The 21,498-nt window shown below is 40.9% G+C and overlaps 2 protein-coding genes across 2 annotated transcripts in view; both read left to right on the top strand.

Annotated features, from left to right (window-relative positions):
* Nucleotides 1-11,634, top strand: part of lrriq1 (leucine-rich repeats and IQ motif containing 1) — a 36,894-nt gene extending 25,260 nt beyond the window's left edge. Inside the window, exons 23-26 of the mRNA XM_062390168.1 lie at nucleotides 4,720-4,825; nucleotides 6,050-6,110; nucleotides 6,695-6,815; nucleotides 9,892-11,634. Coding sequence (XP_062246152.1) covers nucleotides 4,720-4,825; nucleotides 6,050-6,110; nucleotides 6,695-6,815; nucleotides 9,892-10,025 — 422 coding nt within the window. The 3' untranslated portion in view covers nucleotides 10,026-11,634. The remainder of the gene's footprint in view (nucleotides 1-4,719; nucleotides 4,826-6,049; nucleotides 6,111-6,694; nucleotides 6,816-9,891) is intronic.
* A 4,159-nt stretch (nucleotides 11,635-15,793) lies between these two features.
* Nucleotides 15,794-20,877, top strand: alx1 (ALX homeobox 1). The gene is made up of 4 exons (XM_062390568.1): nucleotides 15,794-15,983; nucleotides 16,472-16,776; nucleotides 17,166-17,294; nucleotides 19,556-20,877. Exons 1-4 carry the CDS (start codon nucleotides 15,794-15,796, stop codon nucleotides 19,895-19,897), a joined length of 966 nt encoding a protein of 321 aa, XP_062246552.1. The 3' UTR covers nucleotides 19,898-20,877.
* Nucleotides 20,878-21,498: the final 621 nt, after the last annotated feature.

Here is a 21,498-nt window from a genome sequence, read left to right as displayed (position 1 = left end):
GACTGGATTCTCACTGGGCCAAGTCCCAGGCTGCCATAAGCATGAAATACTCCCTGCTTAGCTTTGGATAAATAGAGAACGTTTATTTGTCATTTCATTTAATTTTACAGTTCAAAAAGAAATGGAACAAATTGTACCTTCAACTCTGGGATAATTTTCAGTCCACTTAGGTCATTGGTTTGTGGAATAGATGCGAAGTTGTCCCCTTGTTTCTCTCACAGCTGTTTCATCGCTGTGTAGCTTAAATGGTAAATGGTTTTGTATTTATATAGAGCTTTTCTAGTCTCGATGACCACTCAAAGCGCTTTACAGTACAGTTTAACATTCACACACACATTCATACAGTGCATCTATTCGCAGCACTTTGATGTTCTATGGGGGGGTCATTCGGGGTTCAGCATCTTGCCCAAGGACACTGCGGCATGCAGATGGGTCTGACTGGGGATCAAACCGCCGACCTTCAGGTTGGAGGACGACCACTCTACCCCTCAGCCACAGCCGCCCTTAAGATCAAGCAAATGCTCCCTGGTTTTAAAGAGACTGATAACTTTTTATTGTTTTCAGTACATGTCAGTCCATGTCTAAAGTTACACCATAAACCAATAATTTGGTTGATTGCAGTGAATTTTTTTTCCCATTTGGAATCGTTCAGCAGATAAATTGAGGCTGAATATGGTGGAACAATTATGTTATCAAGAGTTTATTTTGACCTGCAGGTGTATTATGCCAATTCTTCAACACGGTGTTTCCTGACGTTGGAATCATGTATGAAGGAGCACAACACAGCCATCGATAAGCTCTCAGCCAGCTGGCGGTTAAGGATCGGCTCCATCCAATTCACTTATTGAGTTACAACAATATTCCCAGTTCTGTTTCTTTTCAGTATCCTTATCTCTCCCCTCCACTGTTGCCTTGATAATTAATCAAACAGGACTGATCTTCTAAAGGAATGAAGCGAAGCAGCTTCATTAACTGATAAAATAACGGGGGTCCATACGTTACCCTTCTCTCAGCTCAATGCTCATTGTGCTCAGCCGGTTTTCTGATCTGAAGCTGAAAACGTCAACTAGCTTGGTTCTAGAGGAGAGTACTCTTGCTGCCTTTTTAACAGAGTATCCTAAAAGCGGTGCCAACAGTGGCATCGCCGGTGTTGTGTCGGAAACTGGCTCTCGGTGCGGTGGTCCTATGTAAAGGGGCCCAGGCCAGCCTCCCCTCTCGCTTCCCTGGTCCTGACCTGTGGAAAGCACCCCTCCTCCGGATCCATCCCCAGTGCCCGGGGCCTAGCCAGCCCAGCCCGGCCCAGCCAGCGCTCCCCGACAGGGGCTAACATTTCAGGCTTTGACTCAAGCCCCTTCTGGAGGTGATTAGCCTCAAACCCATGACAGATTCTTTCCAAGATATCCGATGCGGCGTGTTTATTTTATCCGGGCTCTTTGTGTGGATGTGCTGGACATGAGTAACCCACTTGAAATGGGTATCGGCTTACATACCCAGAGAGAGACAGAGAGGGAGAGAGTGGAGCAGAGCCGCAAGACATTTTCTTTTAAAGGCAAAAAAAAGAAAGAAGAGAAATGCACTTCCCTTTTTCTAGATGATTTGTATTGTCAAGTGTCTGGGTAGTGCAGATCCTGAAGATGTTGTAGGATTTAAAGCAATCGTCCTTGTTTCTCCTCATACTTTCTACCAGCTCCTTCCACTCTACCCCCCCCCCCGACACACACACACACACACACACACACACATCCTTGTCTTACTACATTAATTGGGAACTGTCATTGATGTAATGCATATCCTTCCCTACCTAACCTAACCTAACTGAAGGCCTTACTTTAACCCTCAAACCAATATCTTACCTCGCGAAGCATTTAAACTTATAGGGTCGCCTCAAAGCTTTCAGTCTCCACAAGTAGACCCCACAAATATAGTGAAACAAGACCTAACACACACACACACAAACACACTGCTCCAACCTTCCTCTTCCATCCAAACTGAGATCAGGCTCAGAGGACGGATGTCCTCATGTCAGGGGGACACAAGAGTATATATTTTTATTTCAGCCTGGAACCTCTACCTCCCGAGCACTTAACTCGATTTCACACTTCAATTCCGCTACAAAGCTCGACTGAAACACAATCATCTTGTTTATCATCCATCATCCAAAATAACTTAGTGTCAGACTATTTACCACCGTTCATATGCGTTCAATTTCACCCCCGTAATCTCCGGGCTTACTTTTATCTCAGGCTGGAGCTCTCTTCTCATCGTATATGTTTGAGGTGCACTGGCACACTCCGAGAAGAAACTCGCTGAGCCAATGTTGTGCTGAGGTGCAGCAGTCTGAGTCACTCACAGAGACAGACGTCCAACTGAAAACACTGAGTTAGTCAAGTTTCAGACACGCTCTGATTCTTCTTCCACTTTGCAAGTCCATGAAGACAGGATTTTGTGCCATGTTTTCCATCAAAATGGCTTTCAAACCAAAAGCAAAGAATGTAAGGGGCTGAGACATGGATTGTTTTTCTTAGTAAATCTAAAGTTTCACAGTATCTAGAGCAGGATGGGTACAAGTAAGTCTTTATTAGAAAAAGGGTGGATTTTGTCAGTTTTAACAATTAACACCATGTGAACAGTTTTTTTCACCAATATATTTGAAAGGTTCTCACATAGTTGATGAAATAATTGGTAAACAACCTAGTGCTTTAGTAGCTTTAACAAATTAGAAGCTTAGCCTTTTTGGAAGAAAAATTTAATTAATGGTAAACGTTTCTTTATTCAACAAATAAAAGTATCTGTTTGTTATCTGGCTGTTTGTAAATCCGTTTATAGTAGTCTTGATGTAATAGTCATCTAACAGCGAATGATGAGGATTTCAGGACAGAAAATCTGACCTCTCTACAGCCAGGTATGGGTGCGTCAGACAGTCGGCAGCCCAGAAAGTGTTATCTCAAGGTTCACACAACAACATCAGTCACTTTTGTTTGCACAACTATGACTGCTTTCTAGAGAAGAGAGATTATGTGTGGTTGTGTTAAATTGTTTTTTTTTATATTATTCCGATTTACATACAAATTAAGTGGTTTAGATAATCTTTTTTACAACCTAATGACTGTTAACTTATTGTTTTAGCATAATCTCTATAAACAAGATTCTACTTAAACCAATCAAAACAGAGCAGGCTTAGGTTGTCTGCAGTTAAACAGACTGTGAGGAGTAACTAATTGATCTGCATTTGTAACTGAGGATTCAAACTTCTCTGGATGCTCGCTCTATACAACACAAAGTCATCAGCTCATTCAGGCCACCATTTAATTTGTTAATAGAGATCACTGGTCCGACTCTGTGTTGTTGGTTTCTGCAGTGGCGTTGGAGGGGAGGAGGCTCCAAAGTCCCAGCTCTGTGTATCACCTCTGGTTGGCTGGGGGCCAAAGCCTCCACCATCCTCCTCTCCAACTCTCTTATATTAAGTCAGAGTTCTCCCCACCTCAGTGGAGATGAGATCGCTTAATGTGCTTAAGAGCCCCTCCTAACAGGCGTGACTCCTACAGGCCCCCTTCTGATGTCCTGGAGGAGAGCGAGAGGGGGATTCAGGAGGTTGGAGGGGGTCAGGAGGTTTTTTTCCTTAGGGAGTTCAGAGGGGAAACAAGAAGAGAGTCTCTATGCCAGTGGATTGCAACTTAAATGCAAACTTTAAAAAAAAAGCTTGCATTTTGTATACAAATACACACAGTGTAATTGTGTGATACATGCAGGGATTTTAAACCATTGTCAGCCTTTATAGCAAATTTAGATATACAGCATAAGTTTTTATTTAAAAACTAAATTCTTCTGTGGGTTTATTGTGTTTTCTTCTGAATCATCTATCCCTTGTCTCTCTGTTTATTATCTGCTTTAGGAAGTGCAAGTACCCATTTCCTGGCCTTTGCTGCCCCGAGGGGGACGCATCTATCACTTGACGTTTTTAGTGGCGCTTCTCAATTAACCCATGAAAACTGTATAGCTCTCCCCTTCTTTTTTACAGATCAGCAGAAGCAAGTCAGTGGCTTAAGTAAATGCATCATTAGTTCCAGCATTGGGCTGTCAAAAGTCATTATCAGTGTACACCAACTACAGCAGCATTACTGTCTCAGCAACATAAATGTTTACTTTGAAATATGACCTTATTATGGGATTCCGGCATAACTCGTCAATCAGCTAGATGCCTGTCTGATTTCGGTCTTTAACCAACTGTTGGGTTGTTGCTTGGGCTCCATTTTTACACAGAACCACAAGACCCAACAAATATTGATGCACAACTCATTTCATCTCTCAGCAACTTTAAATGATCCAGTATTATACAGTCCTCCGAACAAGTACACCACATTACCCCAAAACATACTGGGAGGTTTGACTACTGTTGTCTGCCAGGACTGGGAGCTCTGACCGGCTGTAATTACAGTGAAACATGTCAAGTGTTACTGAAGATCTGGCCCACGAGCTGTTTATTTGCTGAGCTCGTACTTCGGTGAACATCTGTTAACACATGTCCTTCACTGCTGCGGTATTGATTACGCTCCCTGTCATTTAGAAAGGTGCCACCTTCACCCTGTTTTTACAGATTAAGCAACATGTTCATTCTTTGCCCCAATTGTCAACAAGAATGTTACTTAACTGACACAAAAAACTTTGGAGGGGGAAGAAAATTGCCTGTGAAATTTATTTGATGTTTTCTGTCGAGTGCAGAGTGCAGAGCAAAGCTGGAGCTTCAGCAGGCGGAGGTGATGGAGCAAGTGAAGCAGGAACGAGCTCAGCAGTGGCTGCACACCCAGTCTGACAGGGACTCAGAGAGGTGAGCTGCTCAATGTCTGTCATAAAGTGAGGGGGCATGTGAACTACATACATTTCTTTAAAAGGTAACTTGACCAAATTTCGTTTTCTTCTTTTAGATCGAGCCATGCACGTAGCTTTGGCTTAATCTGACCAAGTTCTGATATGTCTGTAATTTTGAGCAAGGTCAGTAGATTATCCAGTATAATCTAACAAGAAATCTCAAAGATGTGAGATATCTCAAACCCAAAACATTTACATGGCTTGATAACAGTGGCGGTAGTTAGCTTTTTATTTCTGTAATTGATCTTTTAATGAGCTGCATCACGGTTAAACTACAAAGATGATTGGATTCCTCCACAATAAAGTTCAGATACCGTTTTAAAAACGAAAAAAAAAGTGTCCCTCACTTAATATTCCAGAAGTCATGACAATGCATAGTGTTCATTTTTTAGTATCACTACTCACATGATCAACACATGATACTTCTTACTTAATTTAAAGTGCAGATCTTGACACACATTCATCACACTTGTATACATTTAATATTGGGCCGTGATTGGCTACCAGAAAACGAAACAAAGTTAAACATTAAACTTACATGTGTCTTCACAGTGAAGGTATAACATCCAAGTGAGGTCTTTTTAAGAGCTTGGTTGGTTTCATTTAAAAATGATAAGATTTATCTAATTTGTCTCAATTCATTAAGCAATAAATTGCCTTTTAGTAAAATCACATCTGTGTTGTACAGATTTTTTTTTTTCTTTAAATGTCCAGGGGCAAATAACTGAAATATTCAAATAGATAATGACACTTGAGTATTATCACTGTGTATTGCATCATAATAACTTTCTGTCTGTGAGGCCCTGAGCATTGAGGCATGTGCTGCCCATTGCTCTAAAATACTCAAAATATTAACATAATCATTCATTAATTCACTGTTTCTTAACTTCTGCCAAGGATGTTACATTTACTTTTTTCTCTCACAACATTATGATTTCCTCTTGATGAAAAAAATCTGGCATAGTTTAGGGATATTCATGAGTGAGTGTAATTTGGTGCAGATCCAAATTAAAATCTGGATCTAGTGAATTCAAATGTGTCTTCATTTGCGGGCCTTGGAAGAGTCTACTGAATTCCACTCTAGTTGTATGATATTTTGATGCTTAGACTTTAAAATGGGCGACTTATTTTTAAATTCACAGAGGACTAATAGCCCTGAACACATTTTGTGCCTTATTCTCAGTGAACATTTCCTACCAGAGATCAGCTCAATCGTTCTGAGTGGAGGGAGAGTGCAGCTGGTGGTGAGTACAGACCCCCCCCCCCCCCGTTTACCCCTGTGCTTTGAATCGTTATTTGAATAATTTCTGTGTGTGGGGGGGGGCAATGCATGTGAAGGTATGCAGTATTTACTTTTGCCAGTCGCAGTCATCACACGCGTTGTAGGTCCCCTCCCCTGGAGCCTGTCTCATCAGCTTCGATTTAAAGGAGGAAATGGTGGGGGGGGGAGCGAGTGAGTCGAAGGTTTAGCTCCACGGTGACACTTTCAATTGGATCAACTGGCTGCAATTTCTTTATTTCACTCGCAGAAATCCTAGTGTCACTGTGGAGCAGTTTGTCTGAACCAGAGAACGATACTGATGCTCGTAAGGCCTTTGAAGTCAGAAACCGCAGGTCCCCCTGTGCCGCTATACAGCACTTTGAGTTATGATCACTGGCTCGAGGAGCCGCCCCCTTCCTCCTGTTTCTTAGATATGTTCAAACTGCAGAGCCGCTGCCTGTTGAATGTTTTTCAAAATACTGGACTGCTTGCGTGAGACGTGTCATTTTGGGCCTCTTTAATGTGTGCGTGTGTGTGTTTCTGTGTCTCTGCGTGTTGTGTGCGCAGGCTGACCCAGGACGCGCTGAACGTCTACATCACGGCAGTGGATTGTGGGCCAGCAGCAGTTTACTTGCCCAACCCTGCAAAGAGAGAAATAATCATTGCAGCAACTCTTTGGGTCATGCAAGTAAGTCTTGTAAATTTCACAGCCATTTTCTACCAGAGATCAATGTGTTACTGGCAATTTTACACCAAACATTGAACAGAATCCAAAGAACACATGTTTTTTCCTAGAATGTTCTGAAAGTCAGGACAATCATGCCTTCATAGTCAATCACGTCTGTCACTTACTGTACAAATAGAAAGGATAATAGAGACATTTTATCTTATTTAAAGGGCTTCAGGTCAGGTTTTATGTATATATATGCAAAATCTATAAAGCCTGACCTGATTCCCTTTAAATAACATAAATATATATAGTATCTAGCAAATATGGAACTCTTTTTTACTACAAAGAGTAACATAAAAGATGATTTCTTTCTAAGCCAACTCTAAAGGAAAACGACTGTACCTAGTGCATACACATTTATAAATGTATCAGTATATTTTATACTGTGTGTATATAATATGTGTCTATATATATATGTATATGTCATCACCCAGTTGTTGATAAAGCAAATGCACACTTTCTAGTTACTGCTACATAAAGAGGTGTAGATGCACCAAAGTCACACTTTCTGAGCATTTTCTTGCTCAAACTTCAACAACATAGGAGAAGCATACATGTGCGTATGCAGAACATTTACATTTAGTACACGTGTGTACAGATGTTTCAGTGTTTGCACACTCGCACAGGCAGGTCTCAGGTCACACAGACCTGAGTGCTCATAGCCAGGGATAAAGACGGCTGCTTATTCAGCCTAGACTGAGTCCACTGGTCGGCTGCTGTGTAACGGGAGGGAGGAGGGCGTGGGGTGCAACAAGGTCGGGCCGGGGACAGAGGGCCGTGAATTTCTCTTCTGACAGGAAACGAGCAGGAAGAAAAAAAAAATAGGTCCTTTCAGTGAAGAATGACTGGCCCTTCTGTCAGGAGAAGCAGTGCTCAGGAGTTTGAGTGATAAAGATGCTACTGACGAGCTGACAGCAGATGATCACATTAAACAAGCCAAGGAATCCGAGTGAAGGGGGAGCCCTGTCCCCGTTAACGAAGCCAAATTGGATTCCGGTGATAATTTCCAAAATGATATCCACGAGGTGGAAGCTTGAGCGAGCGTCGGCGTGCTACGCAGACAGACTGTTGTTCTCCTCAGGAGCTCAGCGCTGGAGAGAGAAAGCTGCTTTGTCTGCTCCCATAAAAACACCAATTGCATAGGGAAAATTGAAATATGAATGTATGTGTAAGGCCGGACCATTTTTCAAAAACCCAATTAGATATTTCATAAACATGGAAAAGACATCTAATGGTCTATCTAGTGCTCCAGTTCAACTACCAGGAACCTAATTTAATTAAATTGGGTTAAATCAGGAAAACAGGAGTGTGGAATCGTTTTGTACTCAGCCTGTATGAGACAGTGAAAGAGTATTTATCATAAAGGAAGTCTATTCTTTGCCTGGGAAGGGACACGCACATCAAAGTGCAGGTTTAAAGTTGGAGGGTTCACTTAATTTGCCATTGCAGTAAAGACTTCATAAGTACTCCTGTTGCAATGCGATACTCACCACTTGCTGAGGCGGTGCCATAAAATGCGTTTCCAGGCTCACAAAATATTTTCATTATGTGTGCAGAGGAAACCACTTAAGCTGCATATCTGCTCCTTCGATTGTGTGCAACGCTCAATGTTAATAATAATAATAATAATAATACATTTTATTTGGAGGCGCCTTTCATGTCACCCAAGGTCACCTTACAATACAAAAGTACAGGATAAAAGATAAAAACATTAAAGATAAAAACAACATTAAAACAGAACATCAACCCTGGCCCTAAGGAGAAAAATGAAAAATGAAAAATGATCGAAAAACAATTTGTTTGGTCACAGCGGTTGATAAAAACGTGTGGCCATTTCTTTATCTCTGTACGTTTAATAACATGGCTGCAGGAAAATTAGCAACACATGCATCAGGGGTTTGGGGTTCTGTTTCTGATTTAGAACAGATAATTGGACAAAAGTCTTTAATAAACTAAATTCAGCCTCCACAGCTGGAGTGAAATTTCTGAAAATAAACACAGAGGATTGTGGTGGGCTATCTTGGAACTATATTACGCAAACTACGAGAGAGGAAAAGCACACCGTCACACCATGGTACGTGAGTAAAATCAAAAAAACGAGAGAGCAGTGATTAGGTTTGACTCATGACTGGAGGGATATTCTATACAGTGTGCCAGCTGTGCAGATATTTAGAGCTGGGTCAGTACCTGCGAAGCGTCCCGGGCCCCCCGCCGCCCCCAGAGCCCTCCCCACTGTTTGGCTCCCTGTGTGGTTTGGCCGTGGAGACTGCGGGCCTGGGCTCTACACGTGGAATGCATCATGCCCGGTAGAAGCACCGCCTTTGTTCTGTGTGTTTGAAAAGCTTTGTGCTGATCCCCAGGTGAAATGGAAGGGGCTGTGATACATCGCACCAGTGCCCCGGGGAGCCGGCGCACACAAACACAAAACCTATCTGCTCTTGCTTAAGTCTTTACTGTCCGCTGAGCCAGAGACCACAGGCACACACTTTATCTACTAACACTAACTACAGTTGTGTCCTGAAGGAAGACGTTTCTGTATTAAAGTAATCATATGACGGAATGAAAAGTCATTTCATAGAAATTTCATTGAGGCTGTTTGTTTTTAACTTTTAGATTTTACCAAACTTCCTTGTATGTATGTAGTATCGACAGCGCCTTTTATCATTCTGTTCTTGGAATTTTAGACTTGAAGCGGATTTATAGTTTCCCAGTAGAAAGTAAGAATTTCTTGAATTCTATTCCCTCCTCCTTGTGAGTTGGTTCTAGGATGAAATCCTCAGGTGTACAGTACAAAAATGATACACTACAATTCTGACAAACAGAAGTTACCATAGAAACCTATTTTATTTTATTCAATTAAATATTTATTATTATTTATTATTAAATATTTAAAGTGCAGTGCTAGGAGGCAAAAGCAGTGCTTTCAACTAAAGAATATCATGGATTTCTATTTGAAGTCTGATGGATTGATTTCACACTGCTAATTGCACATGTGAAATGCTGATGTGTCCCACTTCGATATTTGTGTCTATAGGAAAAAAGGTTCCATCTCCACAGCGCGTCCAGTCTTCTCCATCAAGAAAGGAACGCATCTCCTTTCGAGACAATCCGGTGCAGCTGAGTGGTGGCTGGGGAGGAGGGAAGAAAAGGGACAGAGTGTACAAGTAGAACAGCAACTCCACGGCGACGACGACATCTCTTCTTGTTCCTGCCCTGACACAGCACCATTTAAAGTAGATAGAACTATAACTCCCATACAGCAACGCTGCCTTTGATACAAATTTTATGTCTTAAGTTATTAAATAAATCTTTGTTAGGGCTTTATCAGGAGCGTTAAATGGTTATTTCTTCCTTCCATGAAGACAAATTTCCTTAGTTTGATGTATAATGTTATTTTATCACCTATGCTGAATCCCCTCTGCAGCTGTTCCTTTTAAACTCAGCTGAAAACATGGGCTCCCTCTCCTGGAAATTAATTAAGACCAATATGAGCCAGAACAGCCCAAATATCCTCAGGCCCTTTTCTTACGGTGATTCTGCTCAAGTATCAGGACCTGAATGGAGCAAAGTCACAAACCTTCAACGAATGACACGCTCCATATGCAAATGATGGCAGGAAATAAAAACCAGGACGTAAAGTACCTGTGGATTCCTGTTGAACTCCCGTCTCTGCACTGATATTCTCTCTCGACGGTAAATATAGTTTGAAACCATGGGAAGAGTTGTGCCTTTTCTCCTTCTCCTCTCCCTTAAGAGCAAACTTTGATAAAGGCCAGAAATCTGTGCAATTTCTCCATTCTGTTGATATATTTAGCTCCTGCTTACCAACAGCGGCCATGAAATTGCTGCCTTTATGAGCCAAACACAAACATTGGTGTTGGAATTAGAAGACTGTTTTCTTTATTTTCAACCGTTGATTATAACGACCTTTTCTGTGTATTTGAATTAAGGCGTCCGTTCACAAACACTGCCCCACCGGAGGTGGTGAACCTCAGGCTCAGAGGTTCCTCGCTGGTCGGCTGCCTAGAAATGATAACTTAATTAATGTCAAAACAAATAGTCTGATCTGCGGAGTGGCTCCCTGGCAGGAAATGCATATCTCTCCAGCTTGTCTCTGTGTTTATTTTTCTTCTATCTTTCACTTACACATGTCTGGAGGGTGTGTTATGACTGTACTCGAGCTGATGGGGATTTGTGTCTCGGTGAGTGGCGTATGCCAGAGATGTGGTGGTCTTTCCCACTTGGAGGCTGTTGTGAAACCCAAGAGGACGGTCCTCCCTCAGGCGGAGACTGATTCGTCAAGCCCCGCGGGGGACAGCGAGTGAGTGGGGGTGTCTGTCATCAGACTGTCATTATACAGCTGTACAACGTACAACTGGAAAATCCAGATTGTTGTTGCATATAAAACATGATCAGATAGGTGACATTAAAACACATCGTGTCACAAGGTTCAGATCTACCAGACTCCGACTCCTCTTCTACGACTATTGCTTCTGAAATGATATTGTTAAACATCAACGTCATCCACCAGCCATCATTAAAGTTGTTTACTTTTGTATTATGGGTAAATTATATGTAACCAAAATGCGTTGCCTGGTGAAATTAGTGCTGCGCCACACATTTAGATAAGATGAAGAATGTCCCTCTCAGCTCAGACTGCGCTGCCAGCCTGACCTCAAGTCAGCTAACGTTGTCAAATGGAGTCTGGCAGAGAGAGGTTTTGTATCCACATTGCTCCATGTGATGTCTTCAAATGCATTAAAGGACTTTAACAGTGTCTTTGCAAGTTTCAGCTTCATGTGTTCTCTAGACTTCTGTATACGTCACCTGAACAGTTTGGAGTGGATAATGTACGGTTTTATTAGTTTTAGTAGACAAGTATGAGTTTCAATTCAGTTCAATGTGTTTGAAAATGAATCATCAGCCTCAGGAGACTTGCTCGAGTTGTGTAATAAATCACAGTGGATGTGGCGTTAATGTTTGTCAACGTTATATTACCATTACATTACAACAATAATGTTGCTATGGAAAAATGAACACAGGCATGTTTCAATGATGTGATAATTGTATTTTATATCCTGTGTAAATTAATGGAAACTGTGAGCTACCTGGGGGTAAAAACCAAATTCCTAAAACACAAATCAACATGTCTCGCATGAAATATATATTTTTTTTAATAATATGTAAAAAGGAATTGCCTTAAATGGACTAAAAATGGGACAAATATATTTTTATTTAGTAGGATTTCCTCTCTTTCACACTTTTGTGCAAAAAACACATGTAGTAATATATATATATATATATATAATAAACACACTACAGAGCGTGTGTGCAGGCAGCCTGACATTGAAGGAAATGTGGTAGTGAAGATGGCTTGAAGGTCTAGTGCTGATGTATTTATCATTCAAGTGAAGAGTAAATCATACAAAGAGTTACAAAGTTATTAGGTTTGGAATTTGGAAGTATTGTGTAAAGCTTTCCTTAGTTTCAGCACTGTAAATATCCCAGGATGGAAAACATAAATCTAACTCATAGACAAATGACTGAAGAGGTGCTGTTAGCTGTTATTTCTGCCTTGTGACACAGTTAACCAACACTTTTATCCAAAGTAAAGAAATCGGAAAGCGATACAAACTAAGGAATGTCTGAAGTTACCCTGAAAATGTTACCCTGAAAAGCAGAAACCATTTTTCACAGGATTCTGATAAAAGTTGAAGCTTCCCTGAATGAAAACTGCTGGATCAGATTCTTATTATATTTGACAGAGGTGAAGGTATAGAGCAAAATCACTAGAAAGACAATATACAGAGGATATTTATGCCAAAAAATACTTAATACATTCTTCAAATATAATAGAATCATCTAAAATGTACTTTATCGATTGTAGATCTAAACACACACATTATTGATCGCTAACTTTTTCATAATACAGTCATATATCTTTTTATTCATTCAAAATAATTTCAGTGGCATGATTTATTATAGCTTCTTGTGTCAGGAGCAAAAAAATCTCCAGGTTTGTCTAATTTTCTTTTTTTAAATGCTAATCATTTACTTTTTGTTACTGGACTCAATAAACATGATATCATAGATTGTTTGTGCTGGAGCAGCTTGTGACAGTTGTTCGCTGTTCTTCTTTGTGTATACATGCTTCTTTTGATGAATGTTGCCTAGACTCATTTTCACCTTTAGATTGATTAAATATTAAAATCCACTTAAATAAGCTTTTAGATTTTTTTAGTGGTGATGATGTTATTGTATATAAAATTGCTTAAATATGCAAATAGATGATGTGTGCCTGTCTTGATTGTTGCTAGGTGCTCTGTTGATGTTGTTCCTGTAAAACCTTTTTAAACTCTTGAAGTGGTTATATGACAAAAATGTTCAACCTCATTGTATTTTAATCATAATGTTACTTTAGTCTATAGGTTGGATTAATTTAACTGGTTTCATAATCCCGATGACTCAGGAATGTCCAACTCCATTGAAAAATAGCAAAGGACAAACAAACAATCTCTGAAAGCCAAAACTGCAGCTTTAACTTTTTTTGTGATATTTTGATGTTCAGCTTCCTGAGCCTAATGTTCTGCAGATTCCGATGACATTCACAACCTCCTCAAAATGTTGTGCTTTGGGGGAATATAAACTCGCTTCGATTTTGTGTTTCATAGCTGGCCCAACTTTGAAGACATTTTGACGGATTAAATTAGACCCTGGAGCGCTTCAGGCATCATGATGTCATGCTCTTGCCTTCTGAAGTGGCACATTTTGGCCTCTCGGCCCTGGTTTGGTCGCGTTGGACTCGGTTCAGTCACATCAAGACTGAAATGAATGATAATTAGTTCAGTTCAATCATATTTATTTTGACCACGATGAGTGCTATATACACAATGTAATAACAAACTGGCAGTGGATGTTTTTTCATTAGAAATGAATCTGTAGGTCTTTCCAGGTGGCTCACATGACATTTTGGCGGCAGCACTGAGAAACTGCAGGGCCTGGAGGTGACCGATCCCTCCAACTCTACAAACAGGTCCCAGCATCTACTGTGGCGGGAGTCTTCAGCCAAACTTCCGGCAGACCACATTGAACTTTTCACATTTTCTCCTCAGCGTGAGCCGGTGCGCAAGGTCATCTTAGAAGCCCAATAGGACACCCTCCCCCTGCTACTTAAGAGCACCTTTATTTATTTTTATATTTTATCCCGTGGCACAGTGCAGCCCCAGGTAACTGCCACTGACCCCAGAGCGAACCAAAGCAACGCATGGTGTGCATGGCAGGTGGTGTGGCCCAGGGTGGAGATGTGGAGGTGGGAGATGGGCTTTGGTTAGTGGTAACATAATTCCACCAATAAGAAGAAATAGAAGAAGCCCACTTCCTGTCCTTTTTAGAAGAAAAACCTCCCTGTTGAGTCCGGGCTGCTCCGGGGAGTCTGCATGGGTTCAATGAAACTCAACTTCCCTGCACCAGAGGAATGTTAGCTCTTTAATTGAAAAGACAGAAAAGGTCAACACGTCTTCTACAGGACCCATGAATCTCAAATATGAAATCCTCATTTGATTTCATGTATTGCAAATTTTAAAGAATAAAGCGACAGAGTTCAGGAAGATGCACCGAGGCTCTTATTGACCAACAGGCAGAGCGTGGTTTTTACTTCATGTTTAAGTTTGTCCTCGTTTAAAAAGAAAATCAATTTACAATCATAGCTGGTTCTCTTTTGAAAAACATATCGAGGATTTTGCAAACAATTGACTCTAAACGTAAAATTCATATAAAGCATACTAATTTGCAGATGGTGGCTGACATGAGAGCAAGAATCAAACTGCGCCGACATTAGATTTACATTCAATCACACACTTTTTTAATCTTGCGCAACTCAACCCAGTAGTAGGTAATAAATAGTTAGCGACACACTGAACGTTACAGCGAAAATAACGTCTAAAGCTGTATTTAGAATATGTATTTTTCTTTTTAATATAGTAAGGAGTTAATTATCCCGTTATTTAACTCGGAATGAAGCAAGCGTGGAACCGTTAATATCGATAGAATTGTACATTTAGGGAGTAAGTTAGAATTGTTGTCATTTCTACAATTTCTTTAAAAAAAAAATAATAAAATTGTGCAGCCATATATTATATATATGCAATATATTTTTTATTTAAGCTTTTATGTAGCTGTGAACGGGTTCGTCTTGACGAACTTATGTTTTTAATTAATAAAAAAACAAAATTCATTTTCTGTCCTTATTTTATATTAAAAGTTTAAATGTATTTTATTTTCTAGAAGAATTATAAATGGTAAAATATTAACATGACGCCTTTGGGCGTTCGAAGTACAAAGTTGAGCAAGGCACTAAGTCAGAAAAGAGTCATAACATAAACAAAAAACATATAAATCATTAAAATAAAATGCAATTTTGCGCCTATTTACGTGAACGACATATTGCTGTACACTTATTTGAAAGCAGCCAGGTAAAATAGTCTTTAATTGACGTGTGTGTGTGGAGAGAGCAGCGACCTTTACTTCAGACACAGGGATGAAGAGGGCAGGTTTTCTCAGACCCAGGGTGAAGGTGTAGATAAATGATGGGCTCATTGTGGATGTGTAAACATGTTGTACATTACAGTCACTTGTGATTGTTTCCTCTCAGAGTCGTTGTGGGTCTAGATTCACTTCAAACTTGTATCTGGTTTGGATTGGGGTCGTGGGAGGAGTTGGCTGCTGGTTCACATCCACGGAGGAGGAGGAGGACAGGGTTCTCCTTTAAGACTCTCGTTCTCTTCGGGGCTATAAAAACGATCTGCCTTCAACACACAGCAAATCAACTCCATTGGCAAATTGTTGCATCACAAAGCACCGCTCCGCTAATCGTCGCGCGATCAGAGCGTCTTCTTCAATGGTGACATCAGATTCAAGCAGAGTGGATCCCGGTTGAGATGATGGAGTACATGGAGGATAAATTTGCCTTGAAAAGCCAAGCGATGAAGGCCAGCGATTACTACATGGACCAAGTCATGGAGAGCCTGGACAGCGCGCAGTACTTCACCAAGTCCTCCGCGAAGTGCTCGCAGGCCTTTGGGCTCCAGAGCGACGAACACCGCTCCTCGCCCTGCGTGGACCAAAACGGTGCGTAACTACTTTGCGTTGTGTGACTGGCTTTCTATGCGCCATCCTTGTGCTTTATGGGATCTGCACCGTACCAGAGCTAAAAACTAGAAGTCACAATTGAAGACATGTATCATGCAGTGATATTATCGCTTTCTTTTCTTTCTATATTGTTTGTCCACAAATTTTCAGATGCGTAATTCAAATTCAGATAAACTCATTAGATGTCATTATTCTTGAAATTATTTTATGTTTTTGTCATTTAAAAAAATTAAAATGTATTTATTTAAAAATTCTGACATTTTGATGACATGATTATAAAGGAAATACATTTAAAATAATGAAAAAGGACTTAACGTTTATTGGGGAGGGGTAGAAACTAATTCGTGCAGTCCACACTTTATTTACTCTGCTACTTGAATCATTGTTTTGCTCTAAACTGCAATCAACATGTGCTGAAATAAAATATAAGGAATATTTCTCACTTATTTGTCAATTGTTCTCTCCAGCCAGTTACGGTGTGCCAAAAACAGACGAGGGCAATTTGCAATCGGACCTCGGCAGGTCCATGGACAGTTGTTGCACCCTGCGCGAGTCCCCGGTGACCAGCGGGCAGGAAAGGACGGACCTGGACGACATGGCGGACAAGTGCGACAGTAACGTGTCCAGCAGCAAGAAGAGGAGACACCGGACCACATTCACCAGCGCGCAGCTGGAGGAGCTAGAGAAGGTGTTCCAGAAAACGCACTATCCAGACGTGTACGTGAGGGAACAGCTGGCCATGAGGACGGAGTTAACGGAGGCCAGAGTGCAGGTACAATACATCAGCGGGCTCAGTGTTTTCTTTCAGTCTAACTGCTGGACACGACAAAGCGTGAGATAAGAAAAAGAAGGTTTAAGAAGATAAAACAGGAATGAGGAGCTGTGCGTAAAAATATAAATCCACCAGTGTAGCTGATATGAATACACCTCATCATCTTTTATCAGATAAAACACATTTGTAAATTTAACACACACTTGATTTTTATTTGCTTCATTACAGAAATATTTATTTTCCAATAATTGTCACGGCGCTTATTTTTCAACACATTATTTAACATGTTTTCGAGAAATATACCATGTATTTTATGCAGAAAAAAGTCACATTATTTAAATTGATTTGTTTTATTTTATTTTCCATTTCTCCTTCCTCTCTCCTACCAGGTGTGGTTTCAGAACAGACGAGCAAAGTGGAGGAAGAGGGAGCGCTACGGGCAGATCCAACAGGCCAAGACGCACTTCGCGGCCACCTACGACTTATCCGTTTTACCGAGGACCGACAGCTACACACAGGCGAGTTTGACCCCACGTTTCTACAGGAGTTCAACTTTGTAAAGGCTGTGAAAAAAAAATCCACATCTGATGGAGTTTAAAGCCATTCATCAAAAGCATATAAGGGCGCATGGATCCGACGGGATGTCGGAGGTGCATCCCCCCCGTGCGAGTCACAGGTTGCACAAAGTTGCACAAAGCAGCCAAACTGTCACTGCGGCGCAATTAATCACTTATTATGAAACGTATCTTCAGACAAAAGACCCGGGACGCTGATTAGAGAGGCTGCGAGGTGTCATGGCGGAATGAATGGCCTAATATCACATTTCATGTTGGCTGAACATTTATCTTGCACTTTGGACAAAGGTCATGTACAAGATGAGGTGAGAGGAGACGCAGAGTGTCAGCTCGTCCTCTGGGTCCATCACAAACCGAGATTAGTGGTGTTGTCAAGGCCCGTGCTGATTTCTTTTTTTTTTTAAGGATGGAAATATGCAGACGGCCTCTTCTCACAGCAGTGTGTGTCCACATTTCAAGCTTAAAGAAAACAGTTTGTGAGTTGATTTAGAAGAAGAAAAAAAAAGTAGAATCACAAATCGAAATGCACAGGATGTTGGAGTCTGTGCTACGGCCTGGTCCAAGAGCAGGTCAAAGAATCTGCTGGACTGTTTCATTGTCCTCGCACATGTTTCTGATAGATGGCCCTGGATACCAGCCGTGCCCTGTCCTGCAGCTGATCCAGATTACTGTCACTCTAAGAGAGTGGGGGAGTGGGTGTTTATGTGTGTCCCCTAACTCAGCAGGCATGGGTCGCTTTCTTGTGAGTTTGAAAGAGTTTGTTTTTTCTTTTGTTTACTACAAGGATTTTGGCCATTGTTGTTGCTCTGGGTAGAGATTGAAGTTGATTAATGGCACATGTTGTCAGGAAGGCACACAGTTAGGAAACGTTCCACCGGCCCAAGCTGCTTCTCATGCTACAGCCACATTTCGGAGCTGGAGTCAGTTTATCTCATTGTCAAAAGAAAACTCTTCATCCAACCACAATTGACTTGTGGTCTTTTCTGTAAACTAAGGTGTTGTCCTATGTTGCACACTAGCCGGTTGGTTCAGTCTATATCTCTTTGCATTTTCTGTATTCTCTGAACATGCTGTAGGTTTTGACGTAGTCATTATAATAAAGAAGTCTTTAGCTGCTGGATTCAGAGGTTTAACCAAATGCAGTTAAATGCAGTTAAAGAACAGATTAATTTCCATACTTATAACATGTTACTTACTGTACTTACATGGGCTTGTCTTCTCAGTTTGATTGAAATCTTGGCATTTTAGGAAAATAGGTCATTTATTATGTGACAGAGCCATCGGTGTATTTTACCTTATAGACCGACATGCTGACGAGACGCTCCTGCCATGTGGTGTTTACTCTGTGCTGACCAGATGTCTGGTATTCATGTCTCATATTCCAATGAGGAATATGAGACATGAATGACATTCCTTTGTGCATGTAAACATATTAACCATTAACTAAATATGACCAAAACATATTTCCTCCCTGACCTCTATATTAGTAGACTCATAAATACAGTTGTGCTTTCTTTGTCTCTAAGGTCTCGCCCTCCATGTGGCCCTCGCAGCATTACAAAATTATAACATTTAAAATAATTTAATGGCAGCATTTATTTTTCGTAAGAAGTGTCACTGTTTGACGACATATTTCAAATATTTGTCAGAAGATTTCATTGGGACCAGTTCTTGTGGAACCGGACACTGTTTATGGAACGACTCATATCTCAAAACCTGGGCAAATAAAACCAAAACTTAGTAAAAGCTCACACAGACACCACTAGAGTTTAGAATATATTTTTCGGGTGGAACAACCTATTTACATTTACATTTTTTCTGTTAATTAATCATTTTACAAAATATTCCTGTATTTTAACAGATGCATGCTGGAACTACATTGAAAACCAGTAGTATAATGCTAATGTTATGTTAATTATTTTACTTGATTTGTGTCGTTTGTAGCCCCTTAAAAATGTGATACATTGCGATGAATAATTATATATATTTAGATTTATTGAGTTTTTTTATTTTCAGCACACTTCGCAGAACTTTAACATTCTTATAACTACATCTATATTGTGTGATTAGCATCTGTTTACAGGTTTTTACAGAGCTTCTGACTGTATGTCCTGATCTTCAGCAGCCACTGTTGGAGTGTGAGTTAGATCTCCATTCTATGAAACTCATTGTGCTCCGTATCTAACACCCTCTTTCCCCAACAGATCTCCAACAACCTATGGCCGAACCCGGCCTCCGGTGGCTCCGTGGTCTCCTCCTGCGTGCTGCCCCGAGGCTCCCCGCCCTGCGTCACTTCCTACTCACACTCCCCCCGCTCGGCCGCTGGCGCCGCCGACCACGGCTACATGGGTTTTCCCAATCAGCAGAACCAGTTCGGCCACGTATCCCTCAACAACTTCTTCAGTGCAGACTCTCTCCTCACGCCGGCGGCCAACGGCCACCACACCTTCGAGACCAAACCAGAGTTTGAGAGGCGCTCGTCCAGCATCGCTGTGCTTCGCATGAAGGCCAAGGAGCACACGGCTAACATCTCCTGGGCCATGTGATTGTGGGTTTCTGTGTCTGGAGAGTTTTTTTAAAATGCTCAAATGAAATCATATAAAAAGCTCTGTGACTCACAAATCTTACAACTCACCTATCCTTTGTTTACTGCGAGTGATATGGCCAATTTAACAACCACCTTGCCTTACTATTTAGATCTGCATCTTATATAAGGCATAACCAAAATGTATTCATTGTACATAGAAATAGACCCAAAACAGGGCCTGGATCCAGAGCTTCAGTTGAAAATGCTTTATCTGCATATTCTTAAAGCTGCAGGAAATACTCTCAAAATAGGAAACTATGCAGCCATAATGTTATATGACAGATAATCAGCTGCGTTTCTGGTGTGATGCAGATCTGTAGTGCGACCCACTGGTAGTATCCTTAAAATACCAAATCAAGTTTCCAGTTTAGACCTTCATGTAGCTAACTCTAGCAAGGCATCCATATCCTTCAGACATTCAGGGTGATGCTCTTACAGTGTTTTACAGCCCTGTGAAAAAACTGTTGTACTCTCTGGTCAGACCAGACGGCCGATGAACCATGGTGATGTGAGGAGGTGAGAGCTGTGAAGAAAAAGCTTTCTCTGTTATTGTTGTTTAAAGAGGAGGGTCAGCAGTGCTTCCTCTTTATTCAGACAGAAAGAAGTGAAAGGCAGGTGAAGACAGAGAAACTCAAGGCTCCAGTGGGATTCACTCCCACCGTGGGTAAAAGTGGATCCAGAGCAAAGGGGCCTGAACCACTACCTGATTTCTAAAGCACTGTGAAGAGGTTCCTTTCCCTGCGCCTTTCACCTTTCTCCCCCTCGCTCCAGCTCAGGACTGAGGATGAGACAGACTGACTTGACGTACTAACGTGTCTGTGTGCTTTGCAGCAAGGGTCTGTAATCTCTGTCGTCTGCCTCTGTGCTGTATCACAGGTACAAGACGCAGGCAGTTGAGGCAGATTTTAATATGGTGTTTTGTGTTGTGAATTTATCTGGTGAATGCATAATAAATGATTGTCAATGAATCCAGTATGACTGCACTTTTTTTGAGGTTTACATTAAAAGGTAAGGCAGGTGATTTTCCATTTGGTTCCTTAATGTCAACAAATCAACAATAGCAATGCTAACATCGACACCAATATTTAGATATTGACCTAATAAAGCCAGTAGCTTGAATAAGATACTGCTACCTAAACAGCATTTCCTGATTAATACGGTCATACTCAGAAAAAGCAATAATGGAATGAATACATTTGGAGTTGTCGCATTGAGTAGACATTTATATGTCGTTATCACATTATAACGTCCTCTTGGAGTCTAAACAACCAACTAGAAAGAATGTTGACGTGAGTCATAAACACACTATGCTCTTTAACACATAAACAGGAATCTCATGTGGAAAATTCTATTGGCAACTCCTATAAACTTCATAATCAAAATTATATCTTACTCTAACTAAGGTCAATAATTGGAATATTATTGTCCATTTAAATATGGTCAATGGATTCAACCTTCTAACGAGCCTGAGGCATCTTCCTCCAATGAACCACTCCCAAAATCAATCAAAAACATTAGGGACTCACTTCTTTAACTTAGGGAGAAATTTTTCTTTGTTTC

Source organism: Platichthys flesus, chromosome 6 (genome assembly GCF_949316205.1).
Source record: "Platichthys flesus chromosome 6, fPlaFle2.1, whole genome shotgun sequence".
Taxonomy (NCBI): Eukaryota; Metazoa; Chordata; class Actinopteri; order Pleuronectiformes; family Pleuronectidae; genus Platichthys; species Platichthys flesus.
This window is presented reverse-complemented; position numbering and strand designations above follow the sequence as displayed.

Coding starts and splice junctions, on each gene's coding strand:
- alx1 (XM_062390568.1), top strand. CDS start 15,794: ATGATGGAGTACATGGAGGATAAATTTGCCTTGAAAAGCCAAGCGATG. Junction 16,777..17,165: donor TAACGGAGGCCAGAGTGCAG/GTACAATACATC, acceptor CTCTCCTACCAG/GTGTGGTTTCAGAACAGACG. Junction 17,295..19,555: donor GGACCGACAGCTACACACAG/GCGAGTTTGACC, acceptor TTTCCCCAACAG/ATCTCCAACAACCTATGGCC.